Genomic DNA, 20,210 nt, shown 5'->3' with positions numbered 1-20,210 from the left:
AAATACTGCAAGGTACAGTTCTTCATAAAAAAAGCGAACACATATATAAAAATATAGAAATCTTTCAGCATAAATTACATTTCAATGCAATCAACAATCTGGACTCCAGGCCGATCTTTTTTTTTAAGAATATATTTTACCAAAATCAGGATGATGTTCACAATTTCTTTTGTCTCGTTTGAGAAACTTACTGTTTTAAAACAAAATATCTTCTCCTGTGAATTGTATGATGTTTATTCTTTGACTAAGTCAATTGTGAAAATCTTGCCATAATCTTTGGATCACTAGGCATGAAAAAAACAGGTGTTGGGTTGTTTCTGTGTCTGTATGGCAGGAAACACACGGATTAGCTGCAAAGCCAAACCTACTCCCCAACGTCTCTGCTGATGGGTAATTATTGTTTATCATTTTGAACTGCATTTCTTCAATTTTGGGGACCACTGGCCATTTTATTTATTTCCATAGTTGAGCACCCAATGTGACAGGTGTCTTAGTTATTTTGTATTTCACTTTTCTGTTAAAGTCATGGTACAATTGACCTTTAAAGGATTTGTTTAGTTATTTATAATCACATTTTTCATGAACTTTTATTTCACCTATTACTAAATTTGATAGTTTAATTTGAACATTGGAAGACAATATCATATTTTTTATTAAATGTCCGTGCAGCCCCCTTAGATTCCAGTAAAAACAAATTAAATGTACTTGTTATCCTTACAAGTGTTTAATGGGTATAAAGCTCAAGTTTTACGATTATATTTTTTTGAGTGATACACCTTTTGAATAACTATCCTAATTGATAAGATACATAATATATACATTAAAACTCGAAACCCTATACTGAATAAAATAGTTTCAAACTTGATAACCAAGACTATTGCCTAATCCCCACGGCTTCCACATTTTCCTAGCATTACAAAAAGCTCCTAACTGCGAAAGAAAGAATATTACATTAAAAAAAAACCCACAGAAAATAACATTGTATGATTTACAAATACATTTTATGTACAACTCACAGTATCAGTAGCTGCCAAACACGTTTTTGCCCCACTGTGTGTTTAAAAGACCAGACACTTCAATGTTTTTCAGTATAAAATATTTGATTTAAAATTTTACGACAGGGAAGGAGGGATAGGAGAGTTAAAATGAAAAGTACATTTTTTATGTTATCATAACAGTAACAAAAAGCTTGTGAAAACTACATTTACATGTAGTATTATAGTATTAAATTATAAATCTGCACTAATTCTAAATCTTAGACAGTTACATTTTAGGGTTAAAGTTTTTAAGTCAGGTTCCTTTATCAAAATTTGTCTCAGCTTTTAATCCTACTTTATTCTGAGTGGTGGAGAGGCTACAATTTCTAAATTCAAGGCAATAGAGGTTTACACAGAGCAGGTTTTGGATTCAGCAGTGTAAGTACTATTTTTCTGATGTTTAAGAGGTTGTCAGTTAGTTATATCTGAAACAGAGATAGTTGTGTCACATATAAAGACTTTAGCACTTTTCTTACCATTTTTCTAACTATTGTTTCTGTGTTTTATATCAGTCTTACTTCTTGTTGAGAGAAATCAATCCATCACAGTCACTGTAATTTAACCTTAATCTAAGCCAACGTAGGTTTGTGCCAACTACCGTTGCAAGAAAAATCATGTGAACCCTTTGGAATTATTGTGTTTTCTGCATCAATTGGACAGAAAATGGTTTCTTACGGTTGTTCAAATCACAACAATGGAAAAACATAGTATCCTTAAACCAATGCCACACATACATTATATGTTTTCACATGTTTATTTAACACGTTAAAAAAAACCTGACTAAGCATTAATTAAGAAGCTAATTCATGCCAGGTTTATTTTAGAACTAAACATAGGCATTTTTTCAAGCAACATTTTTAAAACAGTGGCCAATGTGCTCTTTTTTTGAATCATTTTTTTGCTAAAATGTAATTAAAGCACTAAATGTCTGCACCTGTGACTACAGGAAAAGGTTCCGTTGTTTGTATGTGCTTTATTTGCTCTGTGTTGTAAATGGGAAAACATGAAATGACTGAATTTATTGGATTGATCAGTCTGAAATGAACAGACTTGATAGTTTAAGGGACATCCTCACCTGAGGTCACGTGGCCTTCCCTGTTTCTGAGCCTGAGGGTGTCATCCATAGCCGTGAGCTCACGTGATTTATTATGACACACAGATTCGAACCTGTGGACCAAGGTTCGAATCTGTGTACAGTGGACCAAGCCTAGCCGTCACGCCGCTACGGGGCGGTTGTCATGGTAACGGCGCTCGAGCCGCAGTGAGAGGCGGTGAGTCACCGAATGGTAAGAGCGACGGCTACAGCCCGCTATCGAACCCAACCGCGGCTCCTGGTGACGGTCAACACCAAGAACGACGTTGTCGCGTCGGCGTCAGGCTCGCCTCGGGACTGGTGGTGGAGGAGGTGGGGGCACCAATGGTGTCATGTCGCCTCAGCCTGACGGACCGCGGTGACAGCTGGAGGCCGATCTGCAGAGCTCCATCGCGGCGTCCCGGGCATGCCCATCCCCGCTTTCCGCCGCGTGACCGTCTGAAAGTATCCGAAGCTGCAACCGCCGCGCGCGGGCGTCCCGCTCAAGAGCCTGGATGCGGCACAGTTGCTCCAAACAGAAGCAACCTGCAGCAGCAACATGGCTGACTGGAGCAACAATTAGTCACTCGACCTTTACTGTTCCTTGAGACATTCTTCCCGCAAAAGCAGCAATCAACAGCCTCCAGGTGAGCAGCAACAGGTCAGCACGTGCCTGCAGGTGACCGTGGTTTTAGATGTCATAATGCGGTGGAGGAGGACTCTGATGAGTGAAAACACAGCAGATGAAGAATTGTGTTTCTGCATTAAGAGGTTGAAACTGTCAGTAAAAACGGAGGGTTTACCAAATACGGCAACCTGTTTTTAGCAAAAAAAAATCAGAATAATGTGAGCGTTTTAACCACACAAGCCTCAATAGTTGCAGTCACATGTTTACTAGTTGCATATTTTACACTTGCCAGGTAACTAGCAACCCGAAGGTGGCTGTGGTGCAAAGGCACAACGGTCAACTTCTAAAGATCCCAATCTCGGTCCCCACCTTGCCCGCCCATGAGTCAATGTGTTCTTGGGCAAGGCTCTGAACCCCACATTGCTCCTAGTGATGGGTCGGACTCTGAACCCCACATTGCTCATAGTGATGGGTCGGACTCTGAACCCCACATTGCTCATAGTGATGGGTCGGACTCTGAACCCCACATTGCTCATAGTGATGGGTCGGACTCTGAACCCCACATTGCTCATAGTGATAGGTCGGTGCCAGTGTTGGGCAGCAGAGCCACCATCAGTGTGTGTGTTTGGGTGAATGGGTCTGTAACTGTAAAGTGCTTTGGGTCTTCAAGGAGGGTAGTAAAGTGGTAAACAAGTGTACACAATACTTGGGAGGCACCTGGAGGTAAACACCAAATGTCCTCTATTGTTTTATTAGTGGGACCAATGTGGATCTCAGTCTCTAAAAAACTAAATTTCGGGTCAAATACTCACCTGAAATGTTTTGAATACTAAATCAGATGTATTGGAGCCACAGTATGAGAATGTTTATTTTGTAAAGTTTACCATTTTCAAACCAGCCTGAAGCACAAAGTGAAATATTTTTCCCTTTGATTTAATGATGTCACCTTCTTTGTCTGTTGTTGATTTTTCTGTTTAAGTAAGGTAACAGTCTCAGCTGAGTTATATCCATTCCTGCTCCAAGAACAAAGCCCAGGAGGCCCAGGATGAGCCTGCTGAAGGAGGCTGAGCTCGGCCTGGAGGTGGGCGCCAAGGTGAGAGCTCTTATACGGGAGAGAGTTTTATCACCGCACAAATCACAGATGCTGTCTTTGTAACTGAGCTAGAATACACAAATCTTCTTACACTTACAATCTTCACACTTTGAAGAAGCAAGATGTTTTAGTTTACACATTTTTGCAGGACAACAGACTACACTTATAGTTGCAGCCTCAAATTTGTAGTTTTCACAATTTCTCATTTTTGTAAATGCTATAATAACTTAGATCTTCAAAATGCTTTTCTGGAAATGTTTCAGACCTTCTGATATCCGCAAAGCAGACTACATTATTCTGCTGTCCTTTGTTCATACTGTGATGTTCAATAGAATGGGCTGTCATGCAGCAAACTTTTTTAGATTTTTTTTTTCCACATACTTGGTGACTTTTTATTTTCTGTCATATTTTGGGAATTTTTTTTTTGCATTCTAAGATTTAAAAGCCATGACTAAATCTGATTAAAAAGATTTCAACATTGACAAAAATCTAGAAATTTGTATTAGAATACATCGTTCCCACAAAAAAACACATTTAATTTGTTAAATTAAAGAAAGACCAGATGATGATCGGATCTTCCAAGTTTATATAGATAGATGGGGTCAGGTTATGCAAGATTCAATGAATCCTGGGAGCTCCCAGGTGTGAATGTGATCGGTGTCCTGACAAAATAGTTTTCTTTAAAAAATTAAAGGGCAGGACTGATAAATTATATATATTATTTTGAAAATCTTTATTTAGAACAGAGAAATGACACAGGTTGTGTCAGAATTCCTTCACTACGTAGTGTAGCATAGTTCTCTATTTTGTAGTTCTGTCTGAATCTATAATTCCCAAATCCAGTGGCCTAGAAATTTCCTAGAAGTCTCCTCGAAAAACCAGTGAGCCTCGATGTTCACTAGATTAGTGAATATTACCACAATGCATTGCTTGTAAATAATTTGTTTTCCATGTGAAAAAAATGTGTTTTAAAATTTTAAAATTGCAAATCCAAGTTTTCTTCATCAGGACACAGGATAGATGGTATTCATAAACAATGCTCATATTTATTAGGTTTAAACTTCATGAAATCGGTGACGTCATATTTGCTGTTTTAAAAAAAAAAAGGGTTTGAATTGCTTTCAAGGGCACTAGATAGTCTCGCACTATAAAGTGTTTTATTTGTTGGGGAATTCTGACACAGCCGTAGCTTAAAGCAGGGGTCGGAAGCTGTGGCATATTGGCACACGGAGGGAAAGACTCACTGGAGTGTCGTCTGTTTGTACTTTGAGCTGCACACATGAAAAGCGCATTTCATGAATAAGGCTTGATTGATACGTTTGTTGAATAATAACCAAGCAAGGTCAGATTATACCCAGACTTCCTTTCTGCTCTGACAAATGTCACCATGAAATGTGAACCCGTTTTAAAGTTAATGCTAATCGCCACTCCATTTACTGAGGATGAAAAAATTGGACAAAATGATGCTGTCCAGTTGAGGAAAATTTATATTACTATAATTAGCATACTAACAAAAGAGTAAAACGTTTGATTTTACATGCAATGAAAGCAACATTACGGAGTGAACCTACATGAAGTTCCTCTGGTCCTGTCTGATAATGTAACAAAACATGAATAAATCAAAAGCATACACTTGTTTCTTTTTTTCACTTTAATGGTTGTGCTTGTATTTCTTTGAAATGGTATTGGTATTTTCTTCTCATGTATCCGATCTTATTGCATGACGTAACACAAATGCAGTACTTTTTGTTTCACAAACATAGTTGCAATCCTATTTCAACTTTGGCCCATTTTCAATGTGCAAGCATATGTGTAAAAAAGCTGTTTGACCAGCTGTTCAGAATTAAATAAAATAAAAAATATTTTGGAAATGTATTTTTGCATTTCGTTGTATTAGAGTTAACGTTATAGTTGGTGATGGCACAGTTGTTGAGGAGAAAATTTTGAATTGGCATTTTGTGTCATAAACATGGCTGATCCCTGGCCTACAGTAAGGAAGATAGACAATAAACTGTACAGTTCTTCAAGATTAACACCACAGGGGTTATAAAGGTAAAAACAACAAAAGTAAAATTATGTTAATCTATAAAGTGGATGATAACTGCTTTTTTATTTGTACTTGATGAAATGAAGTGCAAATAATGTCTGATTTGGGCAAATAACTTTTAGATTTTTATTTCTAGTAAATAAGATTAGAAATTTTTTCACATAAAATTGCATAGATAGTTTATTTTTATAAAAACAATATGTATTTCTATGTCTGAAATGAAATTGGAATAAATTTGAGTCATTATAAGAATTGACACCTTAGACACAATAGAGTTGACAAAATTGATCTTGCTTCAAGAGAAGTTTAAAAATGTACTTTGGTGCTCGCCTGGTGCCAGGGGGCGGAGTCAGAGGACGGTACAATGACCAGATGAACTGCTATGATTGGCTGAAATGTTTCCAATTCCACCTGATTGGCATACATTTCAACCAATCATACATCAGTGTTACCGATACGGCTCTTTTAAAGTTGTTTAAAGTTACAACAACGTCACGAAGAAGTATTTCAAAAACGTTCGAGTGAAATCTTTCAGCCAAAACGGGGTTGAGGAATAAAAAGGTCAAGAAAAACCAAAAGAATCAAGCCACATGTACTTCTAAGCGATGGCAGCGACAGCAATGAGCCCGGCGCGACCGCAGGGAGCTCCGGCCGCAGGACCGAGCGGTACACGCCTCCAGGTTAGCAAACGTGAAAATACTCTACAATATAATATTACAATATATTGTTCATTCATGTATCATTCCTGTTAATGTTTTCTAGAAATCTTAATTCAGTAAAACAAAAATTCAACTTGAAGCTTAATAAAAGCTAAATTTATAGTTTAATGAATATGTGAATTATTTCAAATATATATGAGTCAGCAAAAGTTTACGATGTGACAAACTCATAGCAGAACATTCCACAAATTTCACAGAATTTTTTTTCAAGATAAACAGTTTTAACTTTATTCATAGCAATGTGAAAGTGCACTTGAGAAAAAGCAAAAGCTGTATTCATCTATTTTTGTAGTTTCAGTTCTCTCATACTGATTTCTTGGTAGAAATTGACATTTTTCTGAACCTAACTAAAAACTAGCATAAAACATGGCTGGAAACAATGTTTAAAACAAATCAGTTTTACCCATCTGCACCCAGGAACCAGCTTTACAGGGTCTAGAATATTGGTGTACTCGAATAATATTACAAAATTGTTCTGGAGAGTTTTGAGGCTGCTACTGATTCTGGGAAGAGAGATCATTAGTTGAATACACTTTTGAGATGTTTATGTTTATTTTTTGTTGCTTTGTGCTGCTGGTATGTTTGTGTTGAGTGAACTCCATGATATGAGATCTGTTACAGGAAGCAAACACCTAAGTGAACCCTGAACTCTGACGATGTTTAGCCTTCCAGAAAGGCTGGTCTGGGTTAGTTTGAACAACTCTGTGTTGATTACCTCAAAGTTAATCGCATGCAACAATAGAGAACATCATCAGTGAAGTAGATATGGTCTGAGCTGCATCTCAGGTGACTAACAGAGGATGCTTCATCAAAGTAGACCAGTGTTTTTCAACCTTTTTTGAGCCACGGCACACTTTAACCTTGACAAAAATCCCGCGGCACACCAGCATCCAAAAAAATAGATGAATTAAAAAAAAAGAAAAAGCTCAGTCTGTATTGATCTACAGCCGGTCTGCAATCTCACATGCATTTTTATGATAATTGTTGCAGAAAACGCTGGAAGCTGCAGCTGTTTTTTCTGAAAGATGTATTAAAAATTAAGTCAAAAGATTCAAAAACTGATGTGTGTTCGTTGTTTTAAGACGTTGAGAGGAGAGACTCATTGTGCGCTAAGACAGTCACTTTACTGCATCATGGGAGATGTAGTACCCGTAATCCGCCGACCGCAGAAAGACCAGCGTCTTTGAGCTTCATTGTTTTGTTCACTTGTTCCAGTCTGATACCAGATTATGTGGAAAGCTACACCGCTAAAGATGAGCTTTAGCTGGTATTTTTGTTAGAACAGAGACTTTTTTGCGCAAAATCGAAACAAGGAAGTGAATACTTTAACCACTTCTGATTGGTCAGACTGATGACATGTGATTAAGCCTTCAAGAATGATTGGTGGAGACAGTTAAAGGGGCGGGACTTTTCCTCACACAGTTATAGCTGCAGCTAAATCGCGGTATCCCGTTATTCTTATCAAAATGTCTTTAATAGAATCATATAAACACAAAGAAAAAATAATTTTATGATATTTCATATTCTTAACTTCTCAGTGTTTTATCAGGACCTGTTTGGATGAACAAAGAGCTGATTTCCTGGAGATGGTAATTGCTTTTAGATCAGTTAATGAGGGCAATTTCTCACGGCACACTTGACCATCTCCCACGGCACACTAGTGTGCCGCGGCACACTGGTTGAAAAACACTGAAGTAGACTGTCATCTATATGATCATTGATACTTCCCTATAGTAACCAATCTAACCGCAGGTTCAGGTATCAGGTTTTTGTTTTCACGGCTTTTAAAGATGTGCGACAACCAATGCAGACTCTGGTTTTCTTAAATCCCAAAGTGCAATTTTTTTAAACACAAGTACACTTCCTGAGCTTTTGTAGAACAGATGAATGATCTCTGGAAGATTCACTAACTATTTTCTCATCAATAAATGCAACAAAAACAAAAAAAACAACAACTTGGAACTGAAGGAGGAAACTTACTTTCTGTTTTAATCTTTGACATTAACATAGGAAATTACCTTCCAACAGCAGCTCAGTTTCACAGATCAAAACAACCACAATAACTGGTTGAGTTTAACGTTTTGAACCAAAAACTCCCTTTCTGAATCTCAGAGATAAAAAGACGTGTTTGCTGTAAATCTGGTTTTTGAAACAGGATCAAAGCACTTTGAAAGATTTTTAAACAGCATATTACAGAAAATAATTAAGCGACTTTCAGAGGTCACAGACACAACAGTAGTGCCAACAGTGAAAAGTAAATGAACTTTTCTGGCAACAAATAGGAATCTTAAATCAATCACAGTATTTATCCACTTCTGATGAGGCCAATGTTGTTTTAATATGTATTTTAGTTACATATAAAAGTAACTTTCTTAACCCTAGAGCACCATCGCTTGGTGATTTTTCATCCAAGCAAAACTATTTACATTCATTTCAATATATCGGGTGTCGAGGAGTCTGTGCCTTCACCAGGAAAGTCTCGCGGGTCCCAGGAATGGGAGTGGACCAAAGACCAAGTTAGCATCATTTTATTGTGTTTTTTGTTCTCAAATTCCTAATTTTTCTGTAATTTTTGAGCATGTTTGTAGGAACTTTCTATGAATTTCTTTTTCATTTTGTTACACATACAACAGTTGCAAATAAAAGAAAACCCCTTAAATGTATCATGTTGTCATGTTTTGATCTATTTTTTATGACAAGTACTTATTGTTAGGGATATTATATTGGGTAAAAGTTACCCAGCAAAAGTGATGGTGTAACCTTTTACAGAGAAAATGTTTCAGGGTTAAAGTCCTCCTTCTGTCATCTTTTGATTTATTATAAAAGTGTTCCTAGTGGTTTATTATTATGATTATGACCAAACTCTGTGTCATTTTCTTGGACTTAGTTTTTGCAGAGCAGCAGTAGTTAATTAAAAATGTGCCTCTGCATTGTTTGCACAGAGCAACCCCACCCCCACTTCCCATCACCTATGTGTTTACACTTTCTCGTGCTAGCTTACAGCCCCTCACACCCCTCCCTAACATTAGCGGTGCTACAAAGTTGGTGAGCAATATCAGAGCTATCCATCCGAACAGTTTTGAGCCAGATGTCCGCTCAGACGAGGAAAATGAAGATCTATTTGTCTGCAAGTGAATGCATCAGAATGGAGCAGAGCAGAGAGCTTGTGGCCCGCCGACTGTAGTTTCTACATAGCAAATAGAACATCTTTTTATCTGCTCTTGAATCCCAATGACTTGAATAAAGAAATACTCAGAAATGCAATTTCGGGCTTAATGATTTTTCCACATGTCCTCTATTATCAGGAAAAAAGCCACAAGATGTTAAAAATACTAAAAAATATATATATATTTTTAATCGGAGTGAGTCTTTAAACTCTCCATCGCATTCTGATTGTAAACCAGAGTAGCAGATAATTTTTTTAAATTTTTTCTCTCCAAAGAGCCTATTGGATTCTCTGATTTTTTAATTAATTTTTTTATTTATTTTAAGCCATTTAATAATGTTGTGATTTCTGCTACAGATTTGTGTGTGGTTCCTGATGTAGGGGCCCTCCATGAAACAAAGAATCCATTATAATAGTTCAATACCTCTTGTGTGTGCAGGTGCAGACCTGGGCTCAGTCTCTGGTTTACACCGTGGAAGAGTTAGAGTGTAAAATCTGCTACAACCGCTATGACACTCGCAGCCGAAAACCGAAGCTCCTGGGCTGTCTGCACAGAGTCTGTGCCAAGTGTCTGAAGAAGATGGTGGACATGGGTGAGTCCACACCCCTCCCTCTGCATGCTGCACTGCTGCTCCGTGCTTCTGTGTCCTCGCTCATGCTGATGGAACTGCTGATCTGTGGGAGGTGTCGACAGCGGTGACATTGAAGACTCTGACACCTATGTAAAGAAGTGGATCAATATTGATTGAAACGAGCATCATGAGGATTTCCTTTAGATGCGGTCTCCACTGTAAATGTGCATCTCTGAGTAATGGACATTTGCATGTAATTTTCACTGTGGTCTGCTCAGGAATGAAGCAAAGACGGTCACTTTTTTACAGCTGTTGGTTTAAATGAAGATAGTTTAAACATCATCACTTTGTGATGTCTTCAGGAGAGTCTTCCCCCTCAGTCATCAGCTGTCCTTTCTGCCGCCACGAGACCTACGTCCCTGACGAGGAGGTGAGACTGCTTTGCAGACTGTTCCACGTGGAGATTAGTGTTCAGTCACACTGCCTTCTTGTTCTTTAGCTTCTTTTTCTTCTTATACACTCATCAGGTGTGGCTGATGGAGGATGACCGACACATCCTGGCTGTTCTGTCGTGTCAGGATCGAGCCCAGAGACAGGAGGGAGGCAAAATGGAGGTGGTTCTGAGTCCCTCAGGTCTTTCTGGTAAATGTCCTTCAGTCGATCATTTGTTATTGTTTGTTTTTCTCAGATCATTACGCAAGTTGTTTCTCCTGCTCTGTCTCCTTTCAGGAAGAGGGGCAGAAGGAGGTGGGGAGACATCCCAGCACTCTTCAGACTGTTTAGTTATCACCATCATGGAGCTTCCTGATGACTCTCCTTCCTCAGACTCGCTCAGTATGTTCAATTTGGTGGGACTGTACCGCCCCCCCAGCCTGGATTCTCTGCCATGCAACCTGCCAGCTCACAAGTTTCATGCTTGGAGTTCCCGCAGCTTCCCCCGGTGCCTGCTGGGGGCATTGTGTCTGGTTAGTTAATCATATGTGACATCATTATCTGACGTCAGTGGTGTCATAGAATTCAGGACGGGTACAAATTGCAATTAAAATGAGTCCTCCTTGTATGGTATCAAAACGCCATTCATACATCACTACCAAATCCGCGTCCTTATTGGGACCTGGTGTGACTTGCAACACACATTCAATGTCTACAGGTTTTGTATATAGGGCCCGAAAATGGTCGTGGAAACTTGCGTAGCTATGCCTGAACGCAAGGGTTTTGAACGGGGAAGCCCAAAACATGTGTTTACAGACTTTTCATTGGAAGCAGCCGCTTGAATACCCATTGGGGAAGGCGGTGTGGAGTTAGCTTGAGGCTTAAGGAGTATGAAGTTGTCCAAGCAAGAAAAGCTAAACCAGTTTAGACAAAACAAGAGCTATAATCGTCAGTTTAACCCTTGTGCTATCTTAGATGACCCCATCCTTACATTGACGTGTTATTCCTACCATGACAAAGGTGGATAAAGGTGGAAAGATTTCATGTAATCCATGGACACCAGTGAAGATCACAAATTATTGAAGAAAAAAGGTTCAGAGCACTGTCTAGTGGGTCTATATGACCCCACTCCCAATGTTAAAATGCCTAGGATAGCACAAGGGTTACACCAGATAGATCCTAAACTTTCCCAATCCAGTTTTGAACTCCAAATAAGCCCAGATTATAAAAAGCTAAGTTAGCTAAATTAATCCTCATCGCTTCTCATATCGTTTAGACCTGCTCATCGTCCAAGCTTTAAGTACTACAACCAGTCTTACCTGGTTGTGTACAGGTGTGTTTATAATATTGGATTAGATTTATCTGCGCTTTTCCAGACGCTCAAAGCGCTTACAATGTGTCTATTTATGTCATTGTGTCCAACATGCTACTGTTTTTTCACAGGTGTTCTTCAGCTCGCTGCCTTTAGGGATCTACCTGCTGATGGTTGGTCAGCTGTGGCTGGGCGTGGTCCTCATCAGCCTGGTTCCATGCACGTTGCTGCTGCTTATACTCTATTGCTTCTGCCAGTGTTTGTGCCATGAGCTAATGGAGGAGGTAACCGCGCGCAGGCGTTCGCGGCCTTAATGAGGATGGCAGGACGGGTTTGATGCTGCAAGGACTGCAAAGCACCTACCATGGCAGCTGCATGCAGTTACACCGCAGTGAGACGACACAACAGCACGCTGCCATCACAACTGTGACTGCCAGGCTTAGAGCTGTGCCAAAGTCACTGCACGCTGCCATGAGCACGACATCACAAAAACAGTCGGCACTACAGAACTGCACTCTGTCTTGAAGACAGAATGACAATGTGATGGCGCTACTGCAGCAACCACGATGATGCCATACTATTATCAGGAAAGCAGTGAAGATACATGGAACACAAGAGCCAGAACCGTGGTCCGATCTGGGAACTCTGGAGCAGACTGAGCCAACCTTACGTCCCTTGTGAACTACATTTCTGAAACAGCCCATCAGCAAAGGAGCAGAAGACGTGAACATCAGTTTTTCCCCTTTGTTTTATCAGAGACCGTGGAGTAAGATGTCAGAGATGATCTGGATAACAAGCAGTGTGTGAGCAGTGTTAACACGTTGGAAATATGTTTTGGAAACTAAATGTACAGTAGATACATGCAAACCTCAGTACAATAGCACATTTTTATCTCACCTGCCTCATGTCACCAGCCTGGACTGACAACTCGGACCAAAACACAAGCCCAGACAAACACAGCTAGAGACCAGATTACGATCAACTGAGCCAGACATAAACTTCTTGTGAAAACTTTCAGAGTTACAGATGGTAATTATAATGAGAAGAGAAAGTGTCAAAAGCATTTTGATCAAAGATGTGTAGTTTTAGCAGCAAGTAGGTGTGTAGTTTGTGTTCTACATACCTCCTGCTATCTTTTATGCGTGGCCAAACTCCTGTTCTCATATTGAGTAATGTGACATTGTTTGACTTTTTTGTTTGTTTGGCTGTCGTTTTAATGGTAGCACTGAACAACTGACCCATTTTCACTTCCTGTTTGTGACCAGGCAAGCCCAGGTCTTTGTAGGATCAAATAAACTTCATGGAAAAAAATATTTACTGTTCCGCCTCTGCTCAGTTACACGCGATCATTTTGCTTTACTTCTGATTAGATCATAAGGACAAACTTTGGAAACTCCAACACCCGCACAGTGAAGTCTCAGTTATGGAAACTCACTGTAGCTGTGCGAAGCGTCAGCATTGTCGAACAAAGGTACCCTCTACATTCCAAGCACCGATTGCGGAAATCCATCCAACTGCCTACAAAACATTTATTCATCTTCTAATCCCGTTTTATCACTTCCCGGGTCACGGGGCCGCCAGAACCTATCCCGGCTACTCGTGGGCGAAAGCAGGGGACATCATTGACAGATCGCCAATCTGTCGCAGGGCCTACAAAATAAACAAACGCTGATTGGTTCAAGCAATTTGCCCATGTCTCCTGGCATCTGGATGAACACATGGTGGGAGTTCTTTTATGCCAGATACTTTACAGAGAATGATTAAACTTTTTGCACCAGTTCATGTATCACTGGAGTCCACCGAGGTCCCCCAACCACAGAATTTCAGGTCACAGAGGAGCCACCACTATAACTGAGTGAGTTGAAGTTTGTCCTTTCTGTGTTATTTCTGGATAGATTAGCGAAGCACTGCCTTGTTCTTCTGCATAACACTGCTTCTTCGGTTCATCCAGAGACACCTTTTTAACATTCCATCTCATATGAATCAGAACATAGTTTTGCATGAATCTTTGGATCCATGCAGGTCGGAAAACCGCACAACTCGGAATGAACAACTTGATGACATTTCACTGAGTCGTTATTTATTCCACAACCCTGAAACGAGGGTTAAATTGGGAAAGTTTACCTAACAAATACCAGAAAAATCCACTTCCTGTTTGATATTTTAGAGTCTTTAACAGTTGTGGAGGAATGTCATTCTTTCAGAAAGCAGGTTCTTAGCCTGAGTAGCTGCTCTCATGTGTCATGTAAACTCATGTCCTTTCTGCTGGGCCCTGTAAGTTTAAAGATTTGGCAACAGGTCTTAGGAAAACCACCTGCTCAACCTGGAGAAGAGAGACTAAAGTGGGAGGCAAAGACGACACACTCAGCCTTCTGGGAGCTGGAAAATCCTGGTCACAGCTGCTGCATACAGCTCTAATTAAAAACATGTCTGTTCCCCAGAGAGGAACTGAGATTAAGTGTGCGTTTAAACTCTCCTGATGCTGCGCAGTCCTCCGGAAGCCCTCAGCAGCCAGCAGCAGCTGAGACAGCGTTCCTGAGGTAAGATAAAAACAGTGCTGCAGGTTCTTTAAGTTCTTCAATATGTGTGATCTTTCCTAAAGGGTTCTCTGCAGTTGAATTTCAGTTTAGAAATGAGTTTTATTGCAGGAACCTCCTTTGTGCCTCACGCTGTATGTGATTGAACTTGAGATGATGAAAAGTCCATTTGGAGATGTTCGTGACATTGTGAGGCGCAGCACCTGACTTTTCCAGCTGGTCATGAGTCGGTGGCGTCGTTCCGTGGATGAGCTGGCGGCAGCGCGGCAGCAGAGTGAGTGTCAGCGCGCCCAGGACTCCCTGAGCCGGGTTACTTCGTGTTTCCAGCAGCTGGTGTCGTCTCTGGGCAGCTCTGCGGACAACAGCTTTCTCCGGGATGAGATAGAGGACGCCAGGGTGCTCGCTCATCGCATCTGCTCCGGTAACACCTGTCGGCAGAACCTCTGCCTCCAGAACCACCTGCCTACACCTCACCTTTTGCTTCTTCCTGTCCGTTCCCAGGTCTGTCCCGCCGTCTACTGCATCTGCTGTCAGAGTGTAACCCCGCTCCTTCAGGCGTCCAGGACACACAGGGGTCAGAACGTCTTTGGGTTCTCTTCCTGTCAGCAGTGGAGAACTTCCTCTCTGACCTTCGGAAGGCCAGTGACCTGACAGAACAGTTTCCTCTAACTCAGCGCTCCAGCAGACGTGCACTGATAAACACAGGTGAGCTTGTGGCTCCGCTGTAAAGCATAATTTTCGTATGAGTGGGTGTGTAAACATCCAAACACCACATAGAATTAATCCAAATATCCTAAATACATCCAAATATCATTTCAGAAAAGCTCTGAACAATCTAAAACTGTTTGACAGTTATTCATCCCTGAAGAAAACCTCTCCCCTAACAGTGGAAGAAGGTCAACAAACACAGGGTTTGAAACCAGCGGTCATCTTTTCGTCAGATGCACAAAGGACCCCCCACATTACATTACATTACAAGGATCCTGCTGCTCCAAAAGAGCTTCAGGTGCAGTGCCAAAAGATTTGCAGAAATTCCTCATAGCTCTTTGGGTAAAGACACCCAGTTGAACTTAAAACAACACCCAGATGTCTAAGTCTGTAGCACCCAAATAGCAACATGTCTCCGACTCTCATACTATAACTTTAACTATTTGAAAAGCAAGTACTACAGCCTTAAAGACAGAGATTGTGTGTCCCTCTTAAAATTGATCAAGGTGTTGTTTCTTCTTGACCTGAGCAATCAGGTGTATGATCCAATGACTCTGGGATTTGCACCCCTAAAAATACGTGTCTGTGTGAAAGCAGTGTGCACTATGCGTAAGGATTTTATGCTTTTTAAAGAAGCACTATGGTGATAATTTTGTTTTTGGTGTTTTCAACATGTTCTTGAGGTATTTTTATGATAATGGAGGAAATGTATGAAGAAAATGAATGTATAAATTGCATTTCTGAGTATTTCAATATTCAAGTCATTGTGAATCAGGAGCAGGTGAAAAAAATGCATCTATTCTCATGCATCCACTTGTAGACGACAAGATCCATGTACGTCTTCAGTTCTTCGTCTGAGATAGCATCAGGCTCAAAACTCTACGGCTGGATGGATGGCTTCAATATTGGTTGGCATTTTTATTGTACCTGTAATGTTAGGTTGTGGGTGTGAGGGGCTGTAAGCTAGCAGGAGAGTGTGTAAACAGATGATGGGAATGGGGGCATGGAATGATCCATCAAAAAAAGGAAACTTACTTCGAAGTTTAACAGCTGCCAAACCAACTGAAATTCGAGGTAACAGAAGAACCTGTAAATCACATCCTGGACCTCAGAGTGCCTGAGGTCAGACTTCTGGTTTGTTGAAACCTGCATCGACTCGCATCATTACCTCATCAGTTTCTATTTTGTTTCGCTGAACTGTATGCTAGCTGTTGGATAAACATGTGCAAACCAACGCAAACAGGACTCTATAAACTCACCCACAATTCATGTGTGCAGGAAACCTGCTCTGTGTTTACTTTCAGGTGATTTAATCGCAAATGCAGGTCATTCACCTGTTTGCTACAGTCCTAAACATTTGTTTTGCTGTGCGAATGATGACAACAGGTTTTAGGGCACAAATACCCCAGAGAATGTATGGCTCTTTTATACCTCTACTGTGGCTCTCTGGTTAAAAAAACTTTTTCTTCCTGTTTTAAAAAGTAACTGTAGGGTAAAAAAGTACGACAGTTTTAGGGCCACCAAAAAAAAAAAAAAAAATTAAAATTACGACATTTTATCTCGTAAATTTACGAGATAAAAGGCTAGTTTTTCTTTAGGTTTTCCAAAAAAACAACAATTAATTTATATCTGTCATAATAATAACATAAATGCAAATCAATGTCAACTTTTTTTAGGTGAAATAAGACCTTTTTGGCTCCCATTGGGTTGTGGTCGGCGATGGAGCGACCTGAATGGTTCTTTAAGTGTTGAAGGTTGCAGACCCCGGTGTGGGTCTGCTGTGCTGCCTCAGATGTATGGTGGAGTCTTTAACCTTTGCACAGAAATTAAGAAAATACACTGAAGCTGACAAGCAGCTTTCTGAATTCACTGAATTCACTGAATTCTGAAACTGTCCGCTTCAGCTTACTTCTATCCTGAACGGCCACGTGCTCAGATTTTGTTAAGCTTTATGTTCCAACACTTTTTAGTAAACCTCAAATGAGTGCAACAAATAAAGACAAACTAAGCAAAGTAAGGGAAACTGCTTAGGGGCTCCTGAAAATCCCAAACACCTGTTGGAGAGCTGTCGGTGCTATTGCAGAACATCAGAAAGGATCTGTGTCCCCGAGACAGACTCTGTAATATCCAGAATGGTCCCCAGAACCTGATCGAGAACCCACAAAACTTAGAAGACATCCTTAAAAATCTCCATAAATTCCCCAAAGAGCTTTCCCTCAGGTTTGAGGTTCTCATCGCTCACCACCATGCATGACCTTCCACACCAGTCTTCTCTGCTTCATCCCTCTCAGGATGTGTGGATGGGATGGTGGGCTTAGCAGCTCGCGTGGCTCTGGTTCAGGTACCGTGGCTCATCTTAGAGGAGGAGCCGAGTCCTGATCTGACCAATCACATCACGGGCCTGGAAACGATGCTTGGAGAAATGCAGACGAAGGTGAGTTTTTAAATAATTTCAAATTGAATTTATGACTTTTTCTCGGGTGCCTGAGCAGACGGCATCAGTTCATAATAAAATATGACACAATACATCAAGAAAAAAATCTTCAAAATATGGATTTTGATGGTTAGTTTTGTAGCTGTGTGTTCTCAAGTCAAGCTTATGTCAACGTTCAATGGGGATTCTTTGGCTCATACAAGTATGTCATCATACAAATATGTTAATTGAGAAGCAACGTCTTCCAAGAGCCTAAAAACCAGCAGCGTCCAGCAAAGGTCCTTGGCCGTGTCACTGCCGCACAGAGATTTCTCCAATTTTTAAAAACTTTTTTGATGTAGATGATGAATGACATTTGTAAATCTTTTACAATTTCACATAGACATCATCATTCTACAACAGTGGTGTCAAACACACGGCCCGCGGGCCGTACCCGGCCCACCAGGTGGTTAAGACTGGCCCACAAATGAAAAGTAAAAAGCATAAGGATGTTTAAAAAAGGAAGCAAGTTTCTAGTCCATTCCTGTGGCGAGTTATGATTTTTTAAAGAAATGAACGAAATGCGCAATTCCGCCACTAGGGGGAGCAGAGGAAAGGCAAAACAGGTGAAACAGCATATCTCTGCATGTGCCAAAAGTGAAACCTAACAGGTCTGTGTCTGGGTAAAATACACTTTGGTTCCCTATGAGCCCTACCGCTGTTATATTGTTATAAGGATGATCAGTAGCGACACACTAATGACCAAAATGTTGTCAAAAAGTGAAATGGAGTGAAGAGCTTTCCAGGAAAAATTGACAGTTTTTTCTTTCTTTCACGAAGGTGAATGCAAAACCCCCATGCTTGGTATGTCATCAACAGGTCACAGTGCTCAAAGAATATACCATTCAGCACCACTAAGAGACTTACCATAAAGAAAAGTTTCTGGATTGCTTCAGTGTCAAATGTAAAATATTCAGTCTGTATAAAATTAAATGGACCAACTTTTTTTTAATTGAAATTAATTTTTTCGAGATCCATTGGCCCCAAGTGATTAGGCTACTATGTTGGTTGAGGCATTTTTTCAAATTGAGTAAAAAAACTAAAACAAAACTGTTATTTTGCTTTTACATTACTGGTCCAGCCCACTTGAGATCAGACGGGCTGAATGTGGCCCCCGAACCAAAATGAGTTTGACACCCCTGTTCTACAATGGACAGAACATTTTAGCTCTACTTCTCTAACACATCTTTTTTTATTGCTAATCAAATTACAGACCTGATCTTGATTTAGGTAATTAGTTTTTGAATGTTCATAGCCACCTGAATCTTTTTCAGACACCTTTTTAGCCAGTCGTTGACCTATTTCAACTTTTTAAGACTTTTCAAGTCACCAAATATGAAATTAGCTCATTTGGTTCAGAGATTTTTCTTTAAATATGTGATGTACTTTCTGAAAGAAGTCAAAAAAGTCTCCTGCAGCATGATCATTTACTCGACCATGATTTCCAGGAGGGAGGAGCCTAAAGGGGATTAACTGTTGATGCCCTTCGCAGGCAGACAGGAAACTCCTTCTCATGTTTTTTGCACACAAACAGAATTAAACAGGTTTTACAATAATGTCCAATAGAAAGAATTTAATTTTGTCTGGGGGAAAAAAACTTGGCTAGTGCCTAGTGCCAGGGTGGGCAAATCTGGCACGCCAAAATTGAATAGATTATGTTGATATTCCTTAATAATGATTTCTTTTCCCTGTAATTCTAGTAACTTGTAAAAATAAATTGACCTTTTTTTAGGTGCAGAACGTTGTGCTGGATTCGTGTGGTATTGGAAGCTCAGAAGGGCTGAAGTTAGACCTTTAGTGAACATTAAAACCACAGCATGAATACCTCATAACTCTGACACGAACTGGTTCTCCAGATTCCCATTGCATTCTGGTCTGTGGAGGCGACCCAGCCAGCTTGGGCCGAAGCTCAGAGTGAGTTTGTGGATCCAGATGACAGTCTGGAGGACCTGATGGAGGTGGAGGTTGTTTCCAGCGGCAAGGACGGATCCAGCTGCTGTGCACTGGGCTGCATCAGGCGCTGACACGTCTCTGCAGCACTGATGATCTGCAGATTTATAGAATAGTCCATCTGAAATAAACCATTCCTGTCATCCGTTTTAAGTCTTTCCTCTTTGACATGATCAAACATAATTTGCTCTTTTGAACTTAAACTTTTTAAGTCATGTCGTTGCTGTTTTTTACGTTGGCGCTCTGCTATCATTTACAATATACCAAAGTGAAATATTAGTAATGGCAAACTACTTCAGTTTTTAAGATAAGTCTGTGTTTTCTTTTTTCAGGGCATATTTAAAAAGTATTATATTTAAATTAAAATCCTAGTTTAGTTTTTGTCTCCCCAACAACAAAACTAGCTGGAAGTTAGTAAACCTTTTATGTCCACATTGATTCATTTAGATGTTTTTTTTAATGAT

At 40.2% G+C, this 20,210-nt stretch overlaps 2 protein-coding genes across 7 annotated transcripts; both read left to right on the top strand.

Moving 5' to 3' along the window:
- Nucleotides 1-2,205: 2,205 nt before the first annotated feature.
- LOC101156244 (E3 ubiquitin-protein ligase RNF182-like) lies at nucleotides 2,206-13,391 on the top strand. Of its 4 annotated transcripts, none has more exons than XM_020703305.2 (7): nucleotides 2,206-2,756; nucleotides 3,721-3,830; nucleotides 10,202-10,355; nucleotides 10,697-10,764; nucleotides 10,862-10,976; nucleotides 11,064-11,299; nucleotides 12,210-13,391. In XM_020703305.2, exons 2-7 carry the CDS (start codon nucleotides 3,783-3,785, stop codon nucleotides 12,390-12,392), a joined length of 804 nt encoding a protein of 267 aa, XP_020558964.1. In that variant the 5' UTR covers nucleotides 2,206-2,756; nucleotides 3,721-3,782; the 3' UTR covers nucleotides 12,393-13,391. The 4 variants fall into 4 exon arrangements, with proteins under 4 accessions (XP_020558964.1, XP_004069035.1, XP_020558965.1 ...); XM_004068987.4 differs by having other exon boundaries at nucleotides 3,717-3,830; XM_020703306.2 differs by having other exon boundaries at nucleotides 2,206-2,770; nucleotides 3,717-3,830.
- Nucleotides 13,392-14,282: 891 nt separating this feature from the next.
- On the top strand, nucleotides 14,283-19,899 carry LOC101173458 (regulator of G-protein signaling 9-binding protein-like). 3 transcript variants are annotated; one of them, XM_020703308.2, is made up of 5 exons: nucleotides 14,283-14,618; nucleotides 14,832-15,036; nucleotides 15,117-15,320; nucleotides 17,615-17,757; nucleotides 19,653-19,899. In XM_020703308.2, the coding sequence occupies exons 2-5, from the start codon at nucleotides 14,838-14,840 to the stop codon at nucleotides 19,818-19,820; spliced, it is 714 nt and encodes a 237-aa protein (XP_020558967.1). In that variant the 5' UTR covers nucleotides 14,283-14,618; nucleotides 14,832-14,837; the 3' UTR covers nucleotides 19,821-19,899. The 3 variants fall into 3 exon arrangements, with proteins under 3 accessions (XP_020558967.1, XP_004068941.1, XP_020558966.1); XM_004068893.4 differs by having other exon boundaries at nucleotides 14,816-15,036; XM_020703307.2 differs by having other exon boundaries at nucleotides 14,727-15,036.
- Nucleotides 19,900-20,210: the final 311 nt, after the last annotated feature.

This window comes from Oryzias latipes, chromosome 5 (genome assembly GCF_002234675.1).
Source record: "Oryzias latipes chromosome 5, ASM223467v1".
In the NCBI taxonomy this organism is placed as follows: Eukaryota; Metazoa; Chordata; class Actinopteri; order Beloniformes; family Adrianichthyidae; genus Oryzias; species Oryzias latipes.
The sequence above is the reverse complement of the archived record's forward strand: the minus strand, read 5'-3'. Positions and strand labels throughout refer to the sequence as shown.

Excerpts from the sequence above, each read along its gene's own strand:
- LOC101173458 (XM_020703308.2), top strand. The coding sequence starts at position 14,838 with ATGAGTCGGTGGCGTCGTTCCGTGGATGAGCTGGCGGCAGCGCGGCAG. Across the intron at positions 15,321-17,614 it reads ACGTGCACTGATAAACACAG|GATGTGTGGATGGGATGGTG; the intron begins GTGAGCTTGTGG and ends CATCCCTCTCAG. Across the intron at positions 17,758-19,652 it reads TTGGAGAAATGCAGACGAAG|ATTCCCATTGCATTCTGGTC; the intron begins GTGAGTTTTTAA and ends CTGGTTCTCCAG.
- LOC101156244 (XM_011475170.3), top strand. The coding sequence starts at position 6,483 with ATGGCAGCGACAGCAATGAGCCCGGCGCGACCGCAGGGAGCTCCGGCC. Across the intron at positions 10,356-10,696 it reads GAAGAAGATGGTGGACATGG|GAGAGTCTTCCCCCTCAGTC; the intron begins GTGAGTCCACAC and ends TGATGTCTTCAG. Across the intron at positions 10,765-10,861 it reads CCTACGTCCCTGACGAGGAG|GTGTGGCTGATGGAGGATGA; the intron begins GTGAGACTGCTT and ends TACACTCATCAG.